General features: G+C 49.2%; 1 protein-coding gene across 3 annotated transcripts in view; it reads left to right on the top strand.

Annotated features, from left to right (window-relative positions):
• PGBD5 (piggyBac transposable element derived 5) overlaps positions 1-19,800 on the top strand; it is a 105,427-nt gene extending 85,627 nt beyond the window's left edge. For 2 of the 3 annotated variants that reach the window (XM_019031720.4, XM_055380181.2), the window contains exons 4-7: positions 3,428-3,608; positions 7,656-7,853; positions 16,024-16,129; positions 17,818-19,800. In XM_019031720.4, the coding sequence (XP_018887265.2) occupies positions 3,428-3,608; positions 7,656-7,853; positions 16,024-16,129; positions 17,818-18,013 (681 nt within the window). In that variant the 3' untranslated portion in view covers positions 18,014-19,800. Of the gene's footprint in view, positions 1-3,427; positions 3,609-7,655; positions 7,854-11,519; positions 14,807-16,023; positions 16,130-17,817 lie in introns of those variants that run through there. The other variant, XR_008677701.2, reaches the window with a different exon arrangement.
• The last annotated feature ends 3,424 nt before the right edge of the window (positions 19,801-23,224 follow it).

Raw genomic sequence — 23,224 nt, 5'->3', positions numbered from 1 at the left:
ATAACCATTCACTCAGACCCAAAGATACTGCAAATTCCAAATAGCCTTATGCTTGGGTAATCCTGATAAGGAAGTTATTTTATAATTATTTTTAGTGGGTTGTTTTCTGATTAAGTTGTATTACATATTTAGCATCAAAAACATTAAAAGCCCAGCATATCTGTCGTTCTAATAAATACTTTTTATACAGAAATAGCCGCTTGAGTGTATAGTCAACATATATTTATAAACACACACATATATACACACTTGCACTGTTTTATAATCTGGCTACTTACAAGGATATTGTGAACATTTTCCATGTTATTAAACATTTTTTCTACATGATGATTTTTTAAAGTGTATCACATTCCATTATACCTACATATATAATTTTAACCAGTCTCCTCTTCATGTAAGATAGTTAGGTCATTGTTAATTTTTTTACCATTATAAAAAACCCTGAAATGGACATGGTATTTTATATATAAATCCTTTTAACACATTTCTGATTGTTACCTTGGATTGAATTCCTAAAAGTGAAACTCATGAGTAAAATAGCATGAATATTTTTAAGGTTTTTACAAAATTTATTTTTTAATTGACAAATAAAATAGTATATTTTTATTGTGTACAACATATTTTGAAATATGTAGACACTGAAATGGCCAAATTGAGCCAACTGACATATGCATTACATCACATAGTTATCATTTTTTGTGGTGAGAACACTTAAAATCGACCGTCTTGGCAATTTCCAAGAATATATTGTTATTAACTTTAGTCATCGTGTGGTGCCATAGATCTCTTGAACTTATTCCTCCTATCTAACAGATTTTGAATTCTTTGACCAATACCTCCCCACTCCCACTTCCATCCCCCAGCCCCATAACCACCATTCCACTCTCTCCTATTAGTTCAACTTGAAGTTCACATGTAAGTGGGATCATACAGTGTTTCTCTTCCTGTGCTTGGCTTATTTCACTTAGCTTAATGTCCTCCAGGTCCATGTTGTTGCAGATGGCAAGACTTCCTCCTTTTTAAAGGCTGAATAGTATTTCATCTTGTGTATATGTCACATTTCCTTTATCCACTTATCCACTGATGGACACTTGTGTTTCCATATCTTGGCGATTGTGAATAATGCAGCAGTGAACGTGGGAGTGCAGGTATCTCTTAGAGATCCTGATTTCAGTTCCTTTGGGTGTGTACTCAGAAGTAAGATTACTGGATCCTATGGTTGTTCTATTTGTAATTTTTTTGAGGAACTTCCATACTGTTTTCCGTAACAGCCATACTTTAAGGTCTTTGATTCATGGGCAAAATTTCCCTCCGGAAAGTTTATGCGTATTTATACCAAATCAGCACAGTGCTCATTTCCCTGCATCCTCACTGACACTGAGTGTTTGGACGGGGAAGGTGTTGTTTCACTGTTGGTCTTCAGGAAAGTACATTGAATCAGTCTGTTTCCCAGGGAATAAAACTGACGTCATCTTCACTCCGCTGGTTTAAAAAAGGTGGGGAAGCATTAAATAAGGTGGGGAAGCACTCCATTTCTCAGCTATCACGTTGCAGTTCTTCAGATGCATAGAAGTGCCTGGTGTGGAAGCAGTGTGCCCCAATGTGTGTTAGAACTCGAAGATACAGGCTTCCTGCCCCTGGTGTGCACACACTTCCCCGTTATTTGCTCAAACAGTAATGTGGGTGTTGATGAGAAGGAATTTGGATTTTGCAAATGTATTATGGTCCTAAATCTGTTAAAGAGAAATTATCTCACATGGGCCCAACCTACCCAAGTAAAGCCCTAGAAAAGGAACCGGGCTCTTCCTGACAGAAAGCACAAGAGGGACGCAGCTTCAAGAAGAGGCCCCATTGCGGGCTTTTTTTTCTTTCCTTTTCTTATTTATTTATTTATTTATTTATTTATTTATTTATTTTTGAGACGGAATTTCGCTCTTGTCGCCTAGGCTGGAGTGCAATGGCACGATCTCAGCTCACTGCAACCTCCACCTCCTGGGTTCAAGCGATTCTCCTGCCTCAGCCTCCCAAGTAGCTGGGATTACAGGCACCTGCCACCACACCTGGCTACTTTTTTGCATTTTTAATAGAGACGGGGTTTCACCATGTTGGTCAGGCTGGTCTCGAACTCCTGACCTCAGGTAATCACCCGCCTCAGCCTCCCAAAGTGCTGGGATTACAGGTGTGAGCCACTGTGCCTGGCCAATCATTGCCGGCTTTCACAATGGAAGAGGTCATGTGGCAAGGACTACGTGTTGCCCCCAGGAGCTGAACGCAGTCCCTGGCTGACAGCCAGCAGGGACACAGGACCTCAGTTCCTCAGCCGTAAGGAAACAATGGGAATGCAGATCCCAAGCACCAGATGAGAACCCACCAGTCAACATTTTGATTGCAGCCTTGTGCTGCCCTAAGCAGAAAAGCCAGCCGTGCCCTGCTCAGACCTCCAGCCTACAGAACTATGAGCTCATAAACGGATGCTGTTGAAGCCACTGAGTTTGTGGTCATTTGTGCTGCAGCAATTTAAAAAACATAATACACAGCATTTAAAAATTTGAGTGTAGATGTCTGCATAGAAACCACAGGCAACATGCAGCTGCATGTGTTAATGTAGAAATAATCTGTGGCGGGCTCAGATCTATGGACTTCTCTAGCAGTTCTGGTTTGCAGTGACTTACTGTCGTCCAACACCACATTTTGTGTTGTGTTTTGTTTGTTTAAGATATTTTCGCTAAGTCACATTTCTTGCACCTGTACTGGAGGCAGTGGATTTTTTTGAACATGCTCTTCTTCAATCCATTAACTTTCCTGCCTCTACCCCTTTGTTGATGTTCATGGAAGCAGCATGAAACAACGTTTAAAAATTGCTCACTGAGTCCCCACACATCCTCTTTGTTGGCCCTGGACTCTTGGGCAAATGTTTAGCCCTCAGTCCTGTCTCCTCTGCACCGTAAGGGGAATCATACCTCTTCTGCCTGCCTGATGGGGTTACTGTAAAGAACAAATTAAACAGTCATTATGAACATACCTTGTAAATTAAGAATCTGTATTCAAATGGAAAGTACACAGATATGTGTATTCCTAACAGGTGAGGTTGCCTTTAATTTTATTTATAGTGAATTTAAATCATTCCTGTGTTTGAAAGCCAGGGAATGTATTTGCACCGTCCCATCACCCATGGCTGCTTGTTCCTTTCCTCCTCCGCCTTGACCTTTCCAAACTGAAGCATCTGGGGCTGAGTCACCAGTCGCCAAGGCCACGGGGTGTGCTTGGGGGTGACCTAGAGTCCCTGTGAGCTGAAAAGATGATGGGGGCTTTTCCATGGGCTCCCAACTGGATGACTGAGACCCATGAGACCGGTGCTTGCTGAATACTCGGGCTCCCAGCCTGACACTGCTGTGAGCACGCTAACCTCTGTGTGTTTCTGTTAAAGATTTATGTCCACCTGAAGGAAGGTGGGGGCCCAGATGGCCTGGATGCGCTGAAGAATAAGCCCCAGCTCCACAGCATGGTGGCCAGGAGCCTGTGCCGGAACGCGGCAGGCAAGAACTACATCATTTTCACGGGGCCCAGCATCACCAGCCTGACCCTGTTTGAAGAGTTTGAGAAGCAAGGTTAGTCAAGTGGGGAGCCCGTGAGGACACGGCCCAGCCTCCCCTGGGAAAGTGGGGGGAGAGGTCCAGGTGGGGGTACAGATGCGTGGTGGCCACCACAAACCACAGGATGAGGCTCTTCCTTGAGGGAACAGATGCATCTCAGCCACCCTGTGTGCTGGATCCCGCTGGGCACTAGAGATTGCAAGGTGTGTGAGCCACGGGCTCAAGGTCTAGAGGACATGTCGGCGCAAAGCTCTGCCTGGTCTTCGGGGCGTTTCTTTATGTGTCCCCTGTTGGAAATCTGTAGCCATGAGAAGCCTGCGTCCCCTGGACACAGCTTCTAGTAAGGCTCTAGGAAGTCTCTGGAACTCACCCATCATCTATAATGTGGCCCCTTCCCAGGAGACAGGCAAGAATTGTGTGAAGACAGGGAACAGTACAATGAGCCTCAGAAAAGCCTTAGGTACTCCGGGTGCTCAGGTGTTTGGTGCATGCATGGCAAAGACTGGGCAAGCCTTCTATGGCTCTGGAAGAAATAGGGGCTATAGAAAAACAAGATCTGGACCAGTTCAGGGAGCCCTGTGGCAAGCTGCCCTGGCCTTTGCTTTGTCCTGGCTTTGGGGATTTAGATCTGGTCCACTCAGAAGAAGCACAAAAAGTGCCTGCTCCCCTGCAGCAGCCACTAGACTAGAATTGCAGACCGTTTGCTCAGCAGCAGTCAGACATCTGGCCTTAAAACTAGACCCTCTTAAGTAACGAGGTGTAGACAGCTGACATTCTGGAGCCCTGGCAGCTGCAGTGAGGCCACAGCCCTGGACTTCACTTTTTGCTGGCCTCAGCTGCATCTTACTCATCTGCAAAGCCCAGGGCTTAATAGTTATTTGTTGGAAGAATCAAGGGTAGAGAGATCCGACGACATGAAGTGGGGCTGTGAAAGTAAAGCAAGAGAAAATTGGCCCTGAGGCACAGTACCCAGCTACTTTGGAAGAATGGGGGGCTCTCTGTTCGAGCACAGGGTGAGAACCGGGACTGCCATCTCTCCTGCCCACTCATACAAGGCCGAGTGCGGGTACTGCGAGTGTGATGTTTATGTGTGTTCCAGGGCCTGTTCCCTGCCTCACACCATCAACCTGGACTGAAAGTAGAAGGGGTGTATGTGTGTCTCTGTGTCTTTGTGTGTCTGTGTGTGTCTGTGTCTGTGTCTTTGTGTCTGTGTGTCCGTGTATGCATCTGTGTGTGTATCTGTGTGTGTGTGTGTGTATGTGTATGTCTGTGTTGGTGTGTGTGTCTGTGTGTCTTTGTGCTTGTGTGTGCATCTGTGTGTCTGTGCGCATCTGTGTGTGTCCATGTGTGCATCTCTGTCTGTGTGGCTGTGTCTGTGTGTGCGTCTGTGTTTGTGTGTCTGTGTGTGTCTGTGTCTGTGTGTGTGTGTCCATATGTGCATCTGTGTTTGTGTCTATGTGTGTGTGTGTATCTGTATGTTTGTGTCTGTGTGTATCTGTGTGTCTGTTTGTGTCTGTGTGTGTACCTGTGTGTCTGTGTGTGTCTGTGTGTGCGTCTGTGTGTCTGTGTGTATGTGTGTGTGTGCATCTGTGTGTATGTCTGTGTCTGTGTGTGTGTCTGTGTGTGTCTGTGGTTGTGTCTGTGTGTGTACCTGTGTGGGTATGTGTCTGTGTGTGTGTGTCTGTGTCTGTATCTGTGTATCTGTGTGTGTAAGTCTGTGTGGCTGTGTGTGTCTGTGTGTGTCTGTATGTGTACCTGTGTATGTATGTGTATGTGTCTGTGTGTCTGCATCTGTGTATCTGTGTGTGTACCTGTGTGTGTGTCTGTGTGTGCGTCTGTGTCTGTGTGTACTTGTGTGTGTATGTGTCTGTGTCTGTGTCTATATCTGTGTATCTGTGTGTGTCTGTGTGTAAGTCTGTGTGTCTGTGTGTCTGTGTGTGTCTGTATGTGTACCTGTGTATGTATGTGTATGTCTGTGTGTCTGTATCTGTGTATCTGTGTGTCTGTGTGTGTACCTGTGTGTGTGTCTGTGTGTGCATCTGTGTTTGTGTCTGTGTGTGTACCTGTGTGTGTGTCTGTGTTGAGTGGGGTAGATGCCATGGAGATAAGGTAGGTGGAGTGGGGATGCTAGAGGACTATCCCGGGCCATGGATATGGTTCCCAAAGAGCTGAGTGTGCTGCTCCTGTGGTTCTGAGGAGGGGATGCCTCTTGGCTCAGAGAATTAGGAGGATGGGAAAAGAATCTTCTAGCTGGAAGAAAATATTTAGATATGGAATTTGGATTTTTTTCAAGAGAAGGTTAGGTAAGAGATAAAAAAGATCTCCTTGCCTATTTTTAGAAGTGTCTAAACTGAGCTCTTCACCAAGGGCGTCATCATGTACCTCCTCTGCCGTGACTGAGGGTAGTGTCCTCCAGCGTGTCCACAGGGAGGGTCACTAGTGGCTGCACCCTGCCTCCTCAGGACACAAATCGCATTGGTCTGGGCCACTGTCCCCCCACCCTGGGGGATTCTCAGGCAGCCAAGGTTGAGGAGAAGAATCAGAGCTGAGAGTCTGGTTGTCCCTCCTAGGGCCACACAGACCGTTGTCAAAAGCCAGAAAGGACATTCCTAGAATAATTTCTGTGTTTATAAAGGGATAGATTCATGGAAACTTGAGTGCTGCTGGAATGTTCTTTCCCTCTTACGAACATGCAGCTTCTCTTTGGCTGGTGGTGTAGATTGAGCCCCAGATGGGTGATTTTGGACATCCTTACCCTTGTTCATGTCATCCTCCTCCCTGTTTTTAAGAACAGATTCTCCTTTTTACATCTCTAGATGAGAGTAGCTTGAGTGGTCACGTGCGGTTGCTAGGAATGGAGCTGCGAGCAGCAGCCCCCTCCTCTTTTCAGCAGCGAGACTCAAAAGCACCTCCGGGTGCATCTTCCTTCCCACCTGCCACAAGGAAAGGAATTCGGAAGAGGGAAAGAGTCATTCAACTGTCCTTCTTCCAGTGCAGGGTGGGATGCGGGGATGAGGAAAGCAGATGCATGGGATATGGGATGTGTTCAGGTGACCGATGGCACTGTTGGTCCTCTGGGAGCTGAGCAGAGAGTAAAGGCTGAGACTGCTCCCAGGGTCTCTGCGTCCCCTCCAGGCTGCTGGGGAGCAGCTGAGTGCTTGTGGCCCCTGTGGCCTTCTGTCCCAGCAGGGTGGGGCAGGCCCATGAAGTGGAAGGACCTGAAAGGCCTTGAGTCCAGGGTGGAAGTGAGCAAGTCCGCGGTAGGCGTTTGTTCATACTGGTCTCTACCGCCCACCAGCCACCCATGCCAGTCTTCCAGGCCTGAAAGACCGAGCTCAAGCTCCTTCTCCCTCAGGAAGCTCTCCACCCACTCATGGAAGGACACTTGGTTTAGTTCACATTCTTGGATTATTCTTTCCTTCGCATCAAATATAGCTCCCCAAGGAGATGGGGGCTCCATCTGACAGCTTCCTGGGGTGCAGTGTGGACTGGCTCAGCACTGGAGTCGCGTTCAGCCACGTCCTGGTGAGACCATTAGGATGATGTAACCGTGGCCAGGTTTGGATGCTGGACAGTCCTGGGCTTCATGCCTGTCTTTGCCCTCCCAGCTGTGAGTCTGGGGGCTTCGCCCTTCTCGAGTCTCAGTTCTTCTTCTCTAATGTGCATGCCATAACCTATGGAGCGCAGAAGTTTCTTGAAGTAGATGGGATGATGAGTACACGTGCGTAGTGCTGTGCTGGACACCCAAGTGAGGGTCCAGGTGACAGCTCCTGCTGCTGCTGCCGATCCATTGCTTGTGCTGTAGCCCTACATGCAGTCTTAGCATACTGTATGTTCTTAGGGAGGGACCTGGGGAGATTGTCACGGGGAGAGACAACAGAGGGATACGAGACCTCAAAACTTCAGCAGTCTCTTCTAGAGGGGTCTCTAGAGGGTCTGACTCCCAAGCATCAGCCTCAGAACCGGGCAGTCCCGTCCTTTCCTTGGGGGTGCACAGGGCGGAGGAGCCGCTGGCATCTCCGATGGTGGTGAGTGTGTGATCCTTCCTCCCTCTCCCCTCAGGGATTTACTGCTGCGGCTTGCTCAGCGCGCGGAAGAGTGACTGCACCGGCCTCCCACTGTCCATGCTGACCAACCCAGCCACACCCCCGGCCCGGGGCCAGTACCAAATCAAGATGAAGGGGAACATGTCCTTGATCTGCTGGTACAACAAAGGACACTTCCGCTTCCTGACCAACGCCTACTCCCCGGTGCAGCAGGGTAAGTGCAGGTCCGCCATTGACACAGTGGGGCGCGCTGGGATTGGTTGAGCTTGGCCGAGCCCACCGCTGCGGTGGATGTGGCGTCCACTGTGGGCTGTGCTGCTCTGGGGTCAGACTACCCTCGGTTATTCCCCAGCATCTGGGGCCACGCTCCTAAGTGTGGCGGCTGTGTGGAAGCAGCGGGTAAGCAGCGAGGAAAGAGCTCCCCGTTCGTTGTAAGCTTTTGAGCGGTGCAGGCTGACGGGGTTTGCAGGTGGCTCAAGCAGCCCCTGGAAGCCCCCAGGTTGTACACGGGGTATGATAATAGGCTGCATTTGAATGGCATTTCACTTTGTCGTCTGGGATTCTGTGAAAAATCCGTTCTGATGGAAAGAAAAATCCACCGTTCTTATCTTTCAGCGTCTTCCTTAGAAGTTAAGCATGTGCGCTGTCTGGTTCATCCGCTGTTCCCTGATTTCTTCATTGATTTTACTCAGGAATTAAAATCCATTCTTAACAAAGGGACTTACTTAGCAAGGAGCCTATACTTAAAGTAACGTACAGTGAAATCATCACTAAACCACTGAAAAGAACACTGAAAGGACAAAGGGGCCCTTGCAAAGGCGTTCCCAGCTGTGCTGTGCTTGGGGGCAGCCTTCCCTGCCTTCACACGGAGGCTTTCCTCAAGACAAATGACGACGAATGAGGTAGAAAACAAAGGCCTCTTTCCTCTTCACTTGTAAAGGAACACTGCTAAGGAGCCCAGGTGTTTGTGTGCGGATTTGTGCTCTCACATGTACGTGTGTGTGGTGTGTAAGCTTGCCTGGCATGTTGTGTGTGCTGTGGAGTGTGTATGTGATATGTATTTTTGGTGGCATGCTGTGTGTGGTGTGTGTTTATATATTGGTGTGGTGTACTGTGGTGTGGAGTGTGTATGTGGTATGGTATGTGTGGTATGGTGGGTGTGGTGTGGATGTTGGTGTGTTGTATGCAGTGTGGAGTATGTGATATGTATGTTTCTGTGACGTGTGTATATATTTGTGTGTGTGGTGTGGAGTGTGGATGTGATATGTATTTGTGGTATGGTGGGTGCAGTGTGTGTGTATATATTGGTGTGTACTGTGGTGTGGAGTGTGTATGTGGTATGGTATGTGTGGTATGGTGGGTGTGGTGTGTGTGTCTATGTTGGTGTGTTGTATGCGGTGTGGAGTATGTGATATGTATGTTTCTGTGACGTGTGTGTGTATATATTTGTGTGGTGTGGAGTGTGTATGTGATATGTATTTGTGGTATAGTGGGTGTGGTGTGTGTATATATTGGTGTGGTGTACTGTGGTGTGGAGTGTATATGTGGTATGGTATGTCATGGTGGGTGTGGTGTGTGTGTATTGTTTGTGTGTTGTGTGGTGTGTAAGTTTGGTGTGGTGTGTGGTCTGTATGTTGTGGTGTGGTGTGTATACACGTGTTTGTCTATGTTATGGGCATGGTGTGGTGTGTGTGGTCTGTGTGGTGTGGTGTGTATATGTATGTTTACATGGTGTGTGTGTAGTCTGTATGTTTGTGTGGTGTGTATACGTGCATGTCTATGTTATGGGTATGGTGTGTGTGTGTGGTGTGTGTGTGGTGCGTATCTTTCTGCAGTACAGTTTGTGCATCTATGTTTAATGTATGTTGCCAGTTTATTCTCATCCTTCACCTCCCGCCAGCTTAAGTTGCATCACGCCTCAGTGGAGATTGCGATCGAGGGACCCCAGCAGATGGGCGTCAATACTCGATTTGGGTGTAGAGGGTTGTAGGGAGCTGTGCTCTTGAGTGCTGTGTCTAGGATCAGTTGAAGAAAGGTTTGAGCCAGGCCTGGTGGCACCCACCTGGAGTGCCAGCTACTCAAGGGGCTGTGGCAGGACATTGCTTGAGCCAAGGAGTTCAAAGCCAGCCTGGGCAACATAGAAAGACCCCCATCTACCAAGAGAGAAAAAAAAGAGGAGGAGGAAGAACGAAGAAGAAAGAGGAAGAGGAAGTAGAGGAAGAAGAACGGAGATGAAGAAGGAAAAGAAAGGCTTGGAATTGGCCTTGCAAGCTGAAGGCTAGAGTTTGGGTTGAACTTCCAGACTCCAGTGATGAGCGTCTTGGTGCAGGATGAGGGAATTTCCAGGGAACATGTTTGAGAGTCAGGGGCAGGAACTGCTTCCTACCAAATTATTTTGTTTATTTATTTATTTTTGGGACAGGGTGTTGCTCTGTCGCCCAGGCTGGAGTGCAGTGGTGCTATCATAGCTCACTGCAGCCTTGAATTCCTGAGCACAAACAAATCTCCCACCTCAGCCTCCCAAGTAGCTTGGACTACAGGTGCATACCACTGCGCCCAGCTAATTTTTTTTTGTATTTTTTGTGAGACAGGGTCTCACTATGTTGCCCAGGCTGGTCTCAAACTCCTGGCCTCAAGCAATCCTGTAGCCTCAGCCTCCCAAAGTGCTGGGTTTACAGGCATGAGCCACCATGCCCCGCCCCACCAAATTATTTTAAGTGATGACCTCTGAAAAGGTATCTCAAGGCAGGACATCACGTTCATCTGAGCTCAGTGAAAGCAGATAATGAAGAGAAAAGAATGAGGCTGGAGAGGTTCAAAATCCTCTCCAGGATTTAAGATGACAAATGTTAAAAGGCTAATTTTAAGGGTTGGAGCTCTGAAAGCAGACACCAAAGGAGCATGTAAGGAGGATATTGATGGGCAATTGATTTTTAAATCTGTTGAAATTTAGTGTTCATGTTTAATGTACTTAAAATTTCTGGATCCAAAGTATTCTATTTTACATCATAAAGTTCAGAATCCTAGCGTCCCTTAAAAATCCCAAGGAATGACCACAGCATCACTGTAGCCCCTCTCCCCGCTCCAGGGGCCCTGGTCCCCTCTCCCAGTACCTCTAGAAAGCATTCCCAGGGAAGTTCACACTTGCTCAGTGAGCACTTCAGGTGGGTGCTTCAGGTGGACACAGACCTGGGTGTAGCTGGAATGAGCGGGAAATTGCCTGGGGGGAAGGTAAAGTTCATAGCTGCTCCTCCCCAGGAAATCTGTTTTGGGGTTCACATCTTAAGAGTTCTTTTTTTCATGAAGAGAGATCGTCTTCTGTACCTAGTATTCCTTCCCTTTGGATGTGCCATAATTTCTTCAGCCAGTGCCCCTATCAATGATCCACTTTTTTGCAGTGTTAATAATGATACAGTGATGTCTTCATACATAAACATTTGGGCACATCTTTGATCATTTCCTCTGGGTAAATCCAAAAGTGGAAGTGCTGGGTCAAAGGGTGGGACGATGTCAAGGTTTCTGGTGATGGGTTGCCGCAGGCTGTACTTCTCTACCATCGCAGCGGGCACAGATGCCTCCAGCTTTACCGGCACTACTTTTTTATTTGTCATTCTGACAGGTGAAGATGCCCCCAGATTTTAAATATCAATCACTCTGACTGCTGGAGAGGTTGCACATCTCTCCATGTGTTGATTGGCTAATTTCGAGTGATTTTTTTTATGTTCCTTACAATTTTCCTTTTGAGATATTTGTCACGTTCTCATTCACTTGAAAGGAAGTTTTCTGCCTATAGCACATTGTTTTCTGTATTTCATTTCCTTTTGTTTTTATTTGTGATTAGTATTATTTAACATAAAAAAAAGTTTTCATTTCTTCGTAGGCGGATCTGTTGATACCTTCTCTGCTCTCATGCTTTAGGTCTCTGCTCTGTCCCAAGGCCAGATAAGTATAAGTTCACCTGGCTGTTTTATGGTATAATTTTGTGCTCTTTACCATAATCCACTTCAAATTTATTTTGACGCATGGCATCAAGTGGGCCTCTACTATTTTGTTGTTAAGTGGCCAGGCTGGGTTGACCCAGCAGCTGCACCTCTGTGCCTAGACCATTTATTGAATAATTCATCCTTTTCCTATTTATTTTAAATCTCACTCAGGGCCAGGTGTGGTGGCTCATGCCTATAATCCGAGCTACTCAAGAGGCTGGGGCAGGAGAATCTCTTGAACCTGGGAGACAGAGGTTGCAGTGAGCCGAGATTGTGCCACTGCACTCCAGCCTGGCCGACAGAGCAAGACTCTGTCTCAGATATATATGTATATCTCAGATGATAAACTGAAGCATCATATATTCTAGAGACTACTTCTCAGCTCTATCTTATATTCTGTTCTACTATGACCATATATACTCTGGTTGTAGTTGAGCAGAATTTCCAATTTTAGGAAATATGTAACTAGGTATGAACATTTTAGGAACTGGTTTATTTTTTTTTACTCCAGATTCTAGGGAATCATGAACCTTTTTGTCACAGAGTATGAGCATATGTACAGGCTTTTTAAAAAGTTAAATGCAGGCCAGTCACAGTGGCTTATGCCTATAATCCCAGCACTTTTGGAGGCCAAGTTGGGAGGATCACTTGAGTCCAGGAGTTTGAGACCAGTCTGAGCAACATGGCAGGACCCCATCTATGCAAAAAATACCACCTCCCCCCCAAAAAAATTAGCTGGGCATGGCGTAGCTGTAGTAGTCCCAGCTACTGGGGGTGGGGGTTGGTGGGGCACTGAGGCAGGAGGATCACTTGAGCCCAGGAGGTAGCGGCTGCAGTGAGCCAAGATCGTGACACTGCACTTCAGTCTGAACAACAGAGTGAGACTGTCTCAAGAAAAAAAAAAATGTTAAATGCTGTCACATGTCAAGGGATATTCCCATTGTGAGCCAAACCCTTTTGCTTTTCTTTCGAAATCCACCTTGGGTCTGTCATCTTCCTCCTGGAGTCTGCCCATTTAGGATTCACATTCACTAAGACTAATGAGAAGGCAGAATGTCTGCATATGAATATGAGTCAGGTCTTGATTCATTCACTTAAATTTGCAGAAGGGTAGCAGGAATGTCAGTCAAGCCACTAACAGCCGAGGAAGGTGCTAAGACAGAACAACTGTTAGAATGGGAAGACAGGGCCATGTCGATCTTGAGCATCACAGAGACAGACGTGCAGAAGATAGACGTGTGCAGAGCCATGTAGCTCTGAATACAGCGTCCACCATGAACCTGTGCATGACATACCCGCCATTCTCAGTGATTCACTCACTCAAGACAGTCACTATCAGATTCCCTCTTGCTAATATTGCCAATGTTAGCAATCAGAAGATGTCACAGGACAGCTGCCTTGCCTTTTTCAGCTGGGATACTACCTCAGAATCCAAAATATCATAGGGAGAGGAGGGTGATCTGGTTTATAAACTGGGGAAGTGCTCAAGGAGAGGATGCAGATCTGGTGTGGAAACAGCTCAGTTTCAAGCTGAAACCCCCATGTTAAATTTAAAATTATGAAAAGGAATGGGAAAGAAATGAAGAGTTAAAGAAGGTCTCCCATGTCCCGTGGCGAGGTAGATTGGGACAGTGACAGTCCAGGAGCCTCTGCTCTTATTGGGCTGAAATCAGGAGGTGAAAAGCTGCAAGGTCGGTGGCTATGGGGACGGGTCTATGGGAAACCCCGAGATCTTCGGAGAGCGGCCCTGACTCCCCGGAGACACTAATGACTCAGAGCGGGGCATCCTGAGTTCCGGGAAAAGAACTAAGGGGATTTCCATTTCTTTATAGGGATGGTCTCACCTGCTCACATCCAAGTGGAACCCTAAAGAGGCCAGAGCCTCCTGTGACCCAGAGAAGGTTGTCATTGGAGGTCAGGCAAATCAAAACATAGCTGGAGATGGGAGACCTGCACGGGCCACATGCTGTGGCCCCAAGTGTGAAAAGGGGTTCCTCCTACTCGGTCTTGGAGGCAGAGGCAGCTGAGATAAGGGGCCGGGGACAGGAACCCTCAGGAGGGGCGTTGGAGAAAGACGGCAGTCCTTGGGCACTGCAGGCCCACACGCCCTCCCTGGCGCCTGGTGCGCTGAGCCCTGGAGAACGCCCCCACTGCGGGCTCCTGACAGCAGAGCATCTCTCAGGAGGAGGGGCTCCATAAGCAAGTGAAGGAGGCCATAGTCTTCCGGCCAGGAGGAAGCTGCAATGTGGGGGCCGCCGTGGTTTTCTGGCCCTTGGAGAGCTTTAGGAAACGCATTGCCAGGGCCCGTTCCCCGGTCCTGCGTCTCTAGGGCAGGCCTTGGCAGCTCCATTTCCCACAAGCTGGCCAGTGTTTCTTCCATGCGAAATGCTGCTGTTTCTGAGGAAAGAAGGAAAGAGTCCGGCTCAGTGTATGTAAGCAGATCTGCGCGACCCTGGTCTCCTCAGCCACGGTCCCTCAGTGACAGTTGTGGTGGTGGGAGGGGGCTGGCCCCAGATGAAGCTCCTGTGGACCTGCAAAGGACATGCCCATTTGACTTTGACCTTGTCCATTTAAGTATTGCTGAAATTTCACAATCCTGTGAGCCAATCCCTTAAAAAAAAAATACAGAAAAATGGCACTGTGCCCATAGTCCCTTGCTGCTGTGAGGCAAGGCCAGTTCAAGGAAACAGTAGGTCAACTCCAACCACACTCGAATGGCCGCGGCTGTTAGGAAGAACGCGTCCTTCTCATCTTCTGTGTTGTCTGCGGTGGGTGGCGCATAGGGCAGGCCTGGGAAGCCAGAATGACCAGCAGTGGCTTGGCAGCGGGGCAAGGAGGGCTCATGGGTCTCCGTGTGCTTCTCAGGCCCTGCTGGTAGGATTTGTTCATCTTGCCATGACCTTCGCGGTGCCCCTGGGATGCATTCCCAGTTGTACTTAGTAGAGGAAAAGGTGTTTGAGAGTGTAGGGCCCCCAGAGTTCAAGGAGGCATGAAAGGATGGAGCTGGGGGATGGGAGGGTTGAAAAGGACAACCGCCTCCTTCTTCTGAGCCTCTAATTCCTTTTGGCTGCGCGTGGAGCCTCGCACATGTAATCCCAGAGTTTTGGGAGGCCCAGGCAGAGGATCACATAAGGCCAGGAGTTTGAGACCAGCCTAGGCAACATGGTGAGACCTAGGCAACATGGTGAGTCTCTATTTTAAAAAATTGTTTTAATTAGCTGGGCATGGTGGCATGTACCTGTGATCCCAGCTCCTTGGGTGGCTGAGGTGGGAGTATCCCTTGAGCCCAGGAATTTTAGGCTGCAGTGAGCTGTGATCATGACACTGCACTTCAGCCTGAGTGACAGAGCAAGACCTCATATCTAAAAAAATAATGATAATAATTCCACCCTTTTGCTTTTTTATTTTTTATTTCATTTTGAGATGGAGTTTCGCTCTTGTCACCCAGGCTGGAGTACAATGGCAGCGATCTCAGCAAACCGCAACCTCCGCCTCCCAGGTTCAAGTGATTCTCCTGCCTCAGGCTCCTAAGTAGCTGGAATTACAGGCGCCTGCCACCGTGCCCAGCTAACTTTTGTATTTTTAGTAGAGATGGGGTTTTGCCATGTTGGCCAGGCTAATCTCAAACTACTGACCTCAGGTGATCCCCCTGCCTTGGCCTCCCAAAGTGCTGGGATTACAGGCGTGAGCCACCGTGCGCAGCCTCCTTTTGCTTTTTTAAATTGACAAACAATAATTACACATTTTCACGGGGCACATAGTGATGTTCTGCTACATATAATGTATGGAGATCAGATCAGGGTAATTAGCATATCCATCATCTCACACACTTGTCGGGGGATTTATTAAAGGATGCAAAACCACAGCCTAGATGGGAGGAGTGAGGTCTAGTGCTCTGTGCGGGGTGACGAGTTGCCGACACCCCTTGGCTTTGATGAAGGCAGGTGGAAAGGGCTCCATGGTGCTGTCTGACCTCAGCCACCACCTCTTCTTCCTAGCATCCCTCACCCAGCCTGGCAGAAGGGGGAGGGAGGGAGGGAGGAGTGAGCCCTGTCTCTGCTTTCACTCTTTCAAGGCCCAGTCGGATGCAGCACCTTTCTCCGTGCTGCTTAGAGCCCCTTTAGGCCTGCCAGGATCCTACAGGCCTGTAAACCCCATGACTTGGGGTGCTGTGTCTGGGCCAGCGCATACCATGGCGCTCACCTGACTGATGCTTTCCTCAATCCCTCTGAAGCACCTGGTGGTTGGTGCTGATTGTTCTTCTTCAACTCTCCCTCCCCTCCTCCTCCTCTGCTTATTATTAAGTTGGGAGCAGCTAAGCTGGACGAAGATAGGCACATTTATAAAGTGGCATTAGGAGGAGGTGCTGAGGAAGGGGCTTATCTTGTCTCTCTCCTTCAGGAGTCATCATCAAAAGGAAGAGTGGGGAGATCCCATGTCCCTTGGCCGTGGAGGCGTTTGCCGCTCACCTGAGCTACATCTGCAGATACGACGACAAATACAGCAAGTAAGTGGCTGGGCACCTCCATGACAGAAGGGCTCTCATAGTTGTGCCATCTCGGAATAGATGTAATGGCAGATGATCACTAGTTTCCCCAGTGTAAGAACTGCAGGACGAAGACCCTGGGAGGTAAGATCCTGCCCTCAGCCTGGGCTTCTGGGCCTCGCCTGTGCACACCTGGCTTTACCTGGAAGTCCTCTGCCCAGGTACTCTGTGTCCTCCACTCTCCCAATGCTGGGTTCACATTCCCTGTGCCCAGAGGCACCCTTTCCTTTGCTTACTGAACCGAGCTGTCCCTCAGCAGTGAGCTCAAACTCCAGCCGTTGGCATCGCTTGCCCCAGTCCTCTATCCTGAATTGCTGTCCTCCTTCCCCACACCCCTAACACACTGGGCATCAGCTCGGGCACTTCTACCCCAAGTCACATGTGTTCTAGCACGGGTGCCTTAATTTTCTCAAATATGGATGCCTGTTTAGATCACCAGATGTGGTCTCATGTTCAATATACACATAGTATGCATAGTTTACACACAGCATAGACAAGCTCCACAATGTGCGGACGTCCAGACACCCACGATGCCACCCCTGACCTCGTGCCATTATAGCCACCATGATGGGAACTCAAAAAATGACGGCTATTGAACATTGAAACTATTAAATTACTGGGATTGAGCCTTACCACTTAGAACAGGGTTGGGCTAACTCAAAATCAGATATTGACTGAACCTTCTTTGAGGGTAACCTGTACTTCCTGGCCTTTTTCATGATAAAGAGGGAAAAACAAGGACCTGGTTCTCTCTGGAAAACTCAGCCTGTGTGTGAAAGGTAGTCCCACTCCTTGGGGATTGATTGAACAAGTCTTTGTTGAACGCCCACTATGTGCTCAGCACCTTACTAAATTCCATGAGGTTGTTACAAAGACATTGGCATTCAGTTCACTGAGCACCTACTATGTACTGGCACCTTGCTGTGTTCTATGAGGTTGTTCTAAAGCAGCTGGCATTTGTGGAGTAGATGTCTGTCGTGCCTGCTCTGTGCTGGGCATTTCAGACATAGTGAGATATTGAGGATACCGATCCTCCCATACTTTATACAGGGTGCAGAGGCAAACTCACAAATGGAGGAGACAGTGCAGTGAGTGAGGCCTGAGGCTAGTGCTCCCAAGAAGGCCAGTGTTCTCAGGGTCTGGGTGGGCTTCCCAGAGGGGTGACCTCTGTGCCTTCATCTGCAGGGATGGTGGGGATGGCAGAGGTACATTCGGGAACAGGGGAATGCCCTGCAGGGGCCTGGAGCTGAGGAAGAGCTTGGCCTTGGGGGAGTGTCAGCTGCACAACATGCACAGAGCACAGCCTTGCAAGGAGCGTTCAGCAAGCAGGGAAGCTGGAGGGGCTGGCAGGCGCCTGTCCACTCCGGGGCTGTGCGCCACCCCAGCACACCTGGCACCTGGCTTTCGGGGTCTCCTCCAGCAACCTTGTTGTTTTCATTTCCTTGGTCTTAAATGAAGTTCATTGTGACAAAACCCCCAGCTGGAACTCACCTAACATCCCAAGCCTGACTCCTGCCCCCACAGCCCTCCTGCTTCTGTCAGGGGCGAACCTGCAGCGTCTCACGGGCTGTGGTGAGGGGGGCCTTTGGGATGCATCTCCGGATGCCATGAACCATCGGGTCAGCCGTTCTTATTCCCTCTGTCCTCAGGTATTTCATTTCTCATAAACCAAACAAGACCTGGCAGCAGGTGTTCTGGTTCGCCATCAGCATCGCCATCAACAATGCCTACATCCTGTACAAAATGTCAGATGCATACCACGTGAAGAGGTACAGCCGGGCACAGTTTGGGGAGAGACTCGTCAGAGAGCTGCTGGGCTTGGAGGATGCCTCTCCGACCCACTGATGCTGGGGGCGCAGGACTCGGTCAAGGGAGGGGCAAGAGGAGGAGGAGAGCCTGCCGTTCCAACTTGCCCATCAGAGACCCGGACACAGCCTGGTATGTGGCTTGCTGCCTGGGAGGGATGCACAGGGCCTCTGGAGGGACAGGATGGACCTGGTCAGAGGACGGTTGCTGTCCTCATTTGCATTCCAAGAAGAGCATGTCCCCCCTCGAGAAACAGTGCCGCCAGTGTGGTGAGCACTTACACCCACGTTCTCAAGGGCAGATTCTCTCATGACATCCATGGAGCTTGCGAGGCAGCGTGGACTGGTGACTGTGAAGGAAGGCCCCCGTGGTAGAATGAGCTGGAGCATGCTCTAAGAGAGATGCCTGCTTCCTAAAGATCTACAGCAATCTGGGACGTGGTTCAAGTTCATGACTTGAAGGAAGCAAAGACGCCCTGCATGGTTACAATGGCTCAGGTGTCAGGGGAGGCCGGAGGGTTTTCCAGCATTTGCCTCATGCCAGCACCTTTGAACTTGTCTCTTAGAAGAAGACACACATCCTGGGTGTGCAGTGGTGAAATGGGGAGTGGGTGCCCATTCTGAAAAACGAGGCATTCCTGCTCATTCCCTCTGCTTAGCTGGTGGGCAGGGGAGAAAGGGAAATGCCAAAAACTTGGAGTGAAGGATGATGCTATTTTTTATTTTTAAATATATCTTCAGGTTATTTTCTTACTGTTGCTTCAGATCTAATGTAAAAGGCAGATGTCCCCTCCTCTCCACCCCCAACGCTGACCCCGGCCTCAGTCATGGCTCCTTGCATGATCACAGTTCTGTGTTCTGGCCTGTGGCAGGGCCGGGAAGGGCCGCTGGCTTCCGAACAGACGTGGTTGCTCTCCACGAGGCCCATGGGGAGCCCACGGGCCCTAAGCTTTGTCGCAGATGTCATCATTGGCAGAATTACTTGTCTCGAAAAATAAGTAGCATTGCTGAAACACACAACCGAATTCTCTACGATGGCCATTTGCTCATTGTCTTTCCTCTGTGTGTAGTGAGTAACCCTGGCAGTGTTTGCCTTCTCAGAGTGGCCCCTCAGAACAACAGGGCTGGCCTTGGAAAAACCCCAGAACGGGACTGTGGTGACAACTCTGGTCAGGTGTGATTTGACATGAGGGCCGGAGGCGGTTGCTGACCGCAGGACTGGAGAGGCTGCGTGCCCGGCACTGGCAGCGAGGCTCGTGTGTCCCCCAGGCAGATCTGGGCACTTTCCCAACCCAGGTTTATGCGTCTCCAGGGAAGCCTCGGTGTCAGAGTGGTGGGCGGATCTGACCGTCCCCACAGACCAGAAACAAGGAATTTCTGGGATTACCCAGTCCCCCTTCAACCCAGTTGATGTAACCACCTCATTTTTTACAAATGCAGAATCTATTCTACTCAGGCTATGGGACTCTGTTCCTCGTCCTCACTCAGTTATTGCGAGTGTTGCTGTCCGCATGCTCCGGGCCCCACGTGGCTCCTGTGCTCTAGATCATGGTGACTCCCCCGCCCTGTGGTTGGAATCGATGCCACGGATTGCAGGCCAAATTTCAGATCGTGTTTCCAAACACCCTTGCCGTGCCCTTTAATTGGATTGAAAGCACTTTTACCACATGGAGAAATATATTTTTAATTTGTGATGCTTTTCTACAAGGTCCACTATTTCTGAGTTTAATGTGTTTCCAACACTTAAGGAGACTCTAATGAAAGCCGATGAATTTTCTTTTCTGTCCAAACAAGTAAAATAAAAATAAAAGTCTATTTAGATGTTGATTCTCTGTTAATACGTGAATTTGTTTAAAAGGTCAGGGAACAGGCGGGGTGCGGTGGCTCATGCCTGTAATCCCAGCACTTTTGGAGGCTGAAGCGGGCGGATCGCTTGAGTCCAGGAGTTTGAGATCGGCATTGGAAACATGGCGAAAGCCCATTTGTACAAAAAATACAAGAATTAGGTGTGGTGGCACATACTTGTAGTCCCAGCTACTTGGGAGGCTGAGGTGGGAGGATCTCTTGAGCCACTGCACTCCAGCCTGGGTGACAGAGCCAGAGCCTGTATCAAGAAAAAAAACAAGGTCAAGGAACAAAAATACAGGCTACTTTTTTAAATACTTGATTTTTTTTGTTATATAATCTGGTGTATATGATATTAACTGTTCTTGTCTCAAACCACTGAGCAGTTTATAAAAGAAATGTTTTTGAGCTTTGGCTAATAGAAATACGTCTTGATGTTGCAGTTGTATGAGTGCGGTTGTATTTGAGGTGTCTGTTTCATTGAAGGCACGACACTAGCAGGCCTGCCTTCCAGCCTGGTGGTTTTCCCTCTTTTCTTCTAGTTTGTGTCATGTGTCATTCCAGATGAGCGGGAAGAGGTGCTGTTCTGACAGGCAGTGGGTGGCTGCATTCCCCAGTCATGAGAGAATAATTGTACCATTGTAACACTCTGTTTCTAAAATGGCAGCCACCTGTTGTCTGATACATGATGGGAAAAGGCAGCTGTTGAGCCGGGTCTAGGGGAGGCTTCAGTGGCCACTTCAGGTCTCTGGAGGAATGCTGTTGACTGAGAAGAGTTTCTCTTCTCCATCCAGAAGGACAGAATAGCATGTAGGACTGACTGACAGAACCTCCAGGGACCTGGACCTTGCCTTAGAGATGTGATTCAAAGTGGCTTTTTGGAGTGACTCTAGTTGAAGTGCATCTGGTTCCAGTATCTCCCTGGGTTCAACAGCCCTCAGGTTGATTCTTGATTGGCTTTGGAGTAGCTGGCCATCCCTGGGGATCAGGAAAGAGCGTTGTAAGTGGTCTTATGACAGAGGGAGCCAGCACGGCCCTGGCTGAGTATATGGGGCTGGCAAGCACCACTGCACACATGGCAAGTGAGAGCCCGTTCCACTCAGATCCAGCCACTAAGCCAAGCCGATCCCCTGCGGGATGTCTCTGCTGCAGGCCCTGGAAAAAAAAGATGGAGCAATGAGCTTCCCAGCCTTATGCAAAACAAAACACCCACAAAAACTTCCAAGCTTCTCCAAAGAGAATCTGCATTTCCCTGCAACTCACAGGGAATTGAACCTGCACTGAGCTTCACGGAATTTATGAGACCTTCCCATTACTGCAGTTGTGTTGAGAGTCCCGTGAGGTCCTTCTTAGGCAAATTTAACTTCATTGAGTGAATGTCTGTTTCTGTTTGGTGCCTACTTGATCAGGTTCCATATTCGACTTTCATTGTCTTTCCCCACACTCTGCTCCCTAAAGAGCCTTGATTTTGGCCAGGTGCGGTGGCTCACACCTGTAATCCCAGCACTTTGGGAGGCCGAGGCAGGCGGATCACAAGGCCAGGAGATTGAGACCAGCCTGGCCAATATGGTGAAACCCCATCTCTACTAAAAATACAAAAATTAGCTGGGTGTGGTGGTGGACGCCTATAGTCCCAGCTACTCGGGAGGCTGAGCAGGAGAATATCTTGAATCCGGGAAGCAGAGGCTGCAGTGAGCCAAGATCGCACCACTGCACTCCAGCCTGGGTGACAGAGCGAGACTCCAACCCCCACCCCCCACCCCCGCCACACACAAAAAAAGCCTCGAGTTTGAACAACGTCTTCCCGTGGTCCATGGGACATTATACTAGGGACATCTTTCAAAAGTCAGGCAAGTCATATGGAAAAGTCTTGGTGGCTGGGTCATTCTGAGCAAACACATCCAGTACTGACTAAATCAGATGAGGCTTGGTCACCAAGATTGAGTTAACTCTGCCACGTGCAAGAAGCAAGAAGATTGCAGGTCCCCAGGACAGAGCCTGGAAGGTTCTGAATCCTTCCTGTGTGGCCTGTGTGTCACCGTCCTCCCCAGGGACCCAGGCTCAGCCCCCCAACAGTGAAGGGGGGTCACCAAGCATCAGGCTGAGAGGAAGCAGGGCAGACCTGGGAGGGCCATGAGGCCTTGCGACTACGGAAGCCTCACACATTCTCCTCCAGTCTGCATTCGTGGCAAAAAAAACATTTCCCCACTTGCCTGGGATTGGGGCGAGAACAAGTCAACGACACACTGATGGGGGAGAAAGGTGACCTTGGGTGTGGTACCTCCCAGATCTGTCTCCTGCATCCTCGCGGGTGCTGTGTTTGAAAGGTATGACAGCGGTGGCTAACAGGCAGGCACACTTCCAGGTGGCTTGGGGTGGCCCCTCTGCCCCAGAGCCTTACTCCTCACAGGGATCCCTGTGGGTTAGGCATGGACTGTCACCACACCCAGGTGGAGAGGTGCAGTGGTTCTCCCTGGTAAGCAGACCCAGGTTTGCCTGATGCAGGAGGCTGCGTCCTAACTGCTGTGGGCCTGGCTGTCCCGATTCATCACGAGGATGGGGGATTTTATCCCTGACTTACCTGACAACTTTCTAGGGGATTTCCTCCTTTCCATATCCAATCCTCTCTGCTGATCCAAATACTGAAAACAATCGTTATGAGCTCTGGGACATCACCCTCCCCCTGGGTCCTTTTCTTGTCCTAGATGGAGATGGCTGTTTTGGAGCTTAACAAATACTGAAGCTAAAGTTCGCGTGGTAGGGAGCCACTGTTCTGGGGGGCATTTGGACAGGGCAAGCAAGCCCTTGGCCGCGCCAGACCCTGAGCCAGAAAGAACCACAGTGCTTTCCTCACCCAGACGGCCCCAGCTCACAGCATGGGGAGAGTGGGGTGGGGTGGGAGAGTGGAGCCAGCTGTGGGGTCTCATCAGAGTGCCCTGGGATCTAGGCCAGAGGCGCCGTCTTCACCCACATGCCAGCTTTGTGGTTCTGGTCCCTCTTCCTTAAGCAAGGGCTTGCCAAGCCTTGGCTGTGGAAAGCCTTAGCCTTGTGTAGTGGGAGTTCCAAACGAAAGAAGTCCCCAGAAGTTCACAAGGTAGTGGCCCGGGAAAGTGTCCCCAGTGCCCCCTCCCCACCGGTGGCCTCTGCAGCCTGCTTTGGAAAACAGTTCTGTCTGTGAAGAAATCTCTCCTGTTACGGCCCTGTGTCAATCAATGCGGGCTTGGCTGTCTGCCCAAATACCTTCCTTCCTTATCAGGAACATGACTGAGGCTTCTCACTTTTGCCTCCATCGCTTAATCCCTTTTTCTCCGTGGCTTCTGTGTGTCTCATCTTCGAGAGTATTTCTCAGCCTTCTTTGCAGGTATGTTATTCTCTCCCAATAAGAAATAAAGACTATCAGGTACCA

The sequence above is a fragment of the Gorilla gorilla genome, chromosome 1 (genome assembly GCF_029281585.2).
Source record: "Gorilla gorilla gorilla isolate KB3781 chromosome 1, NHGRI_mGorGor1-v2.1_pri, whole genome shotgun sequence".
Lineage (NCBI taxonomy): Eukaryota > Metazoa > Chordata > Mammalia > Primates > Hominidae > Gorilla > Gorilla gorilla.
This window is presented reverse-complemented; position numbering and strand designations above follow the sequence as displayed.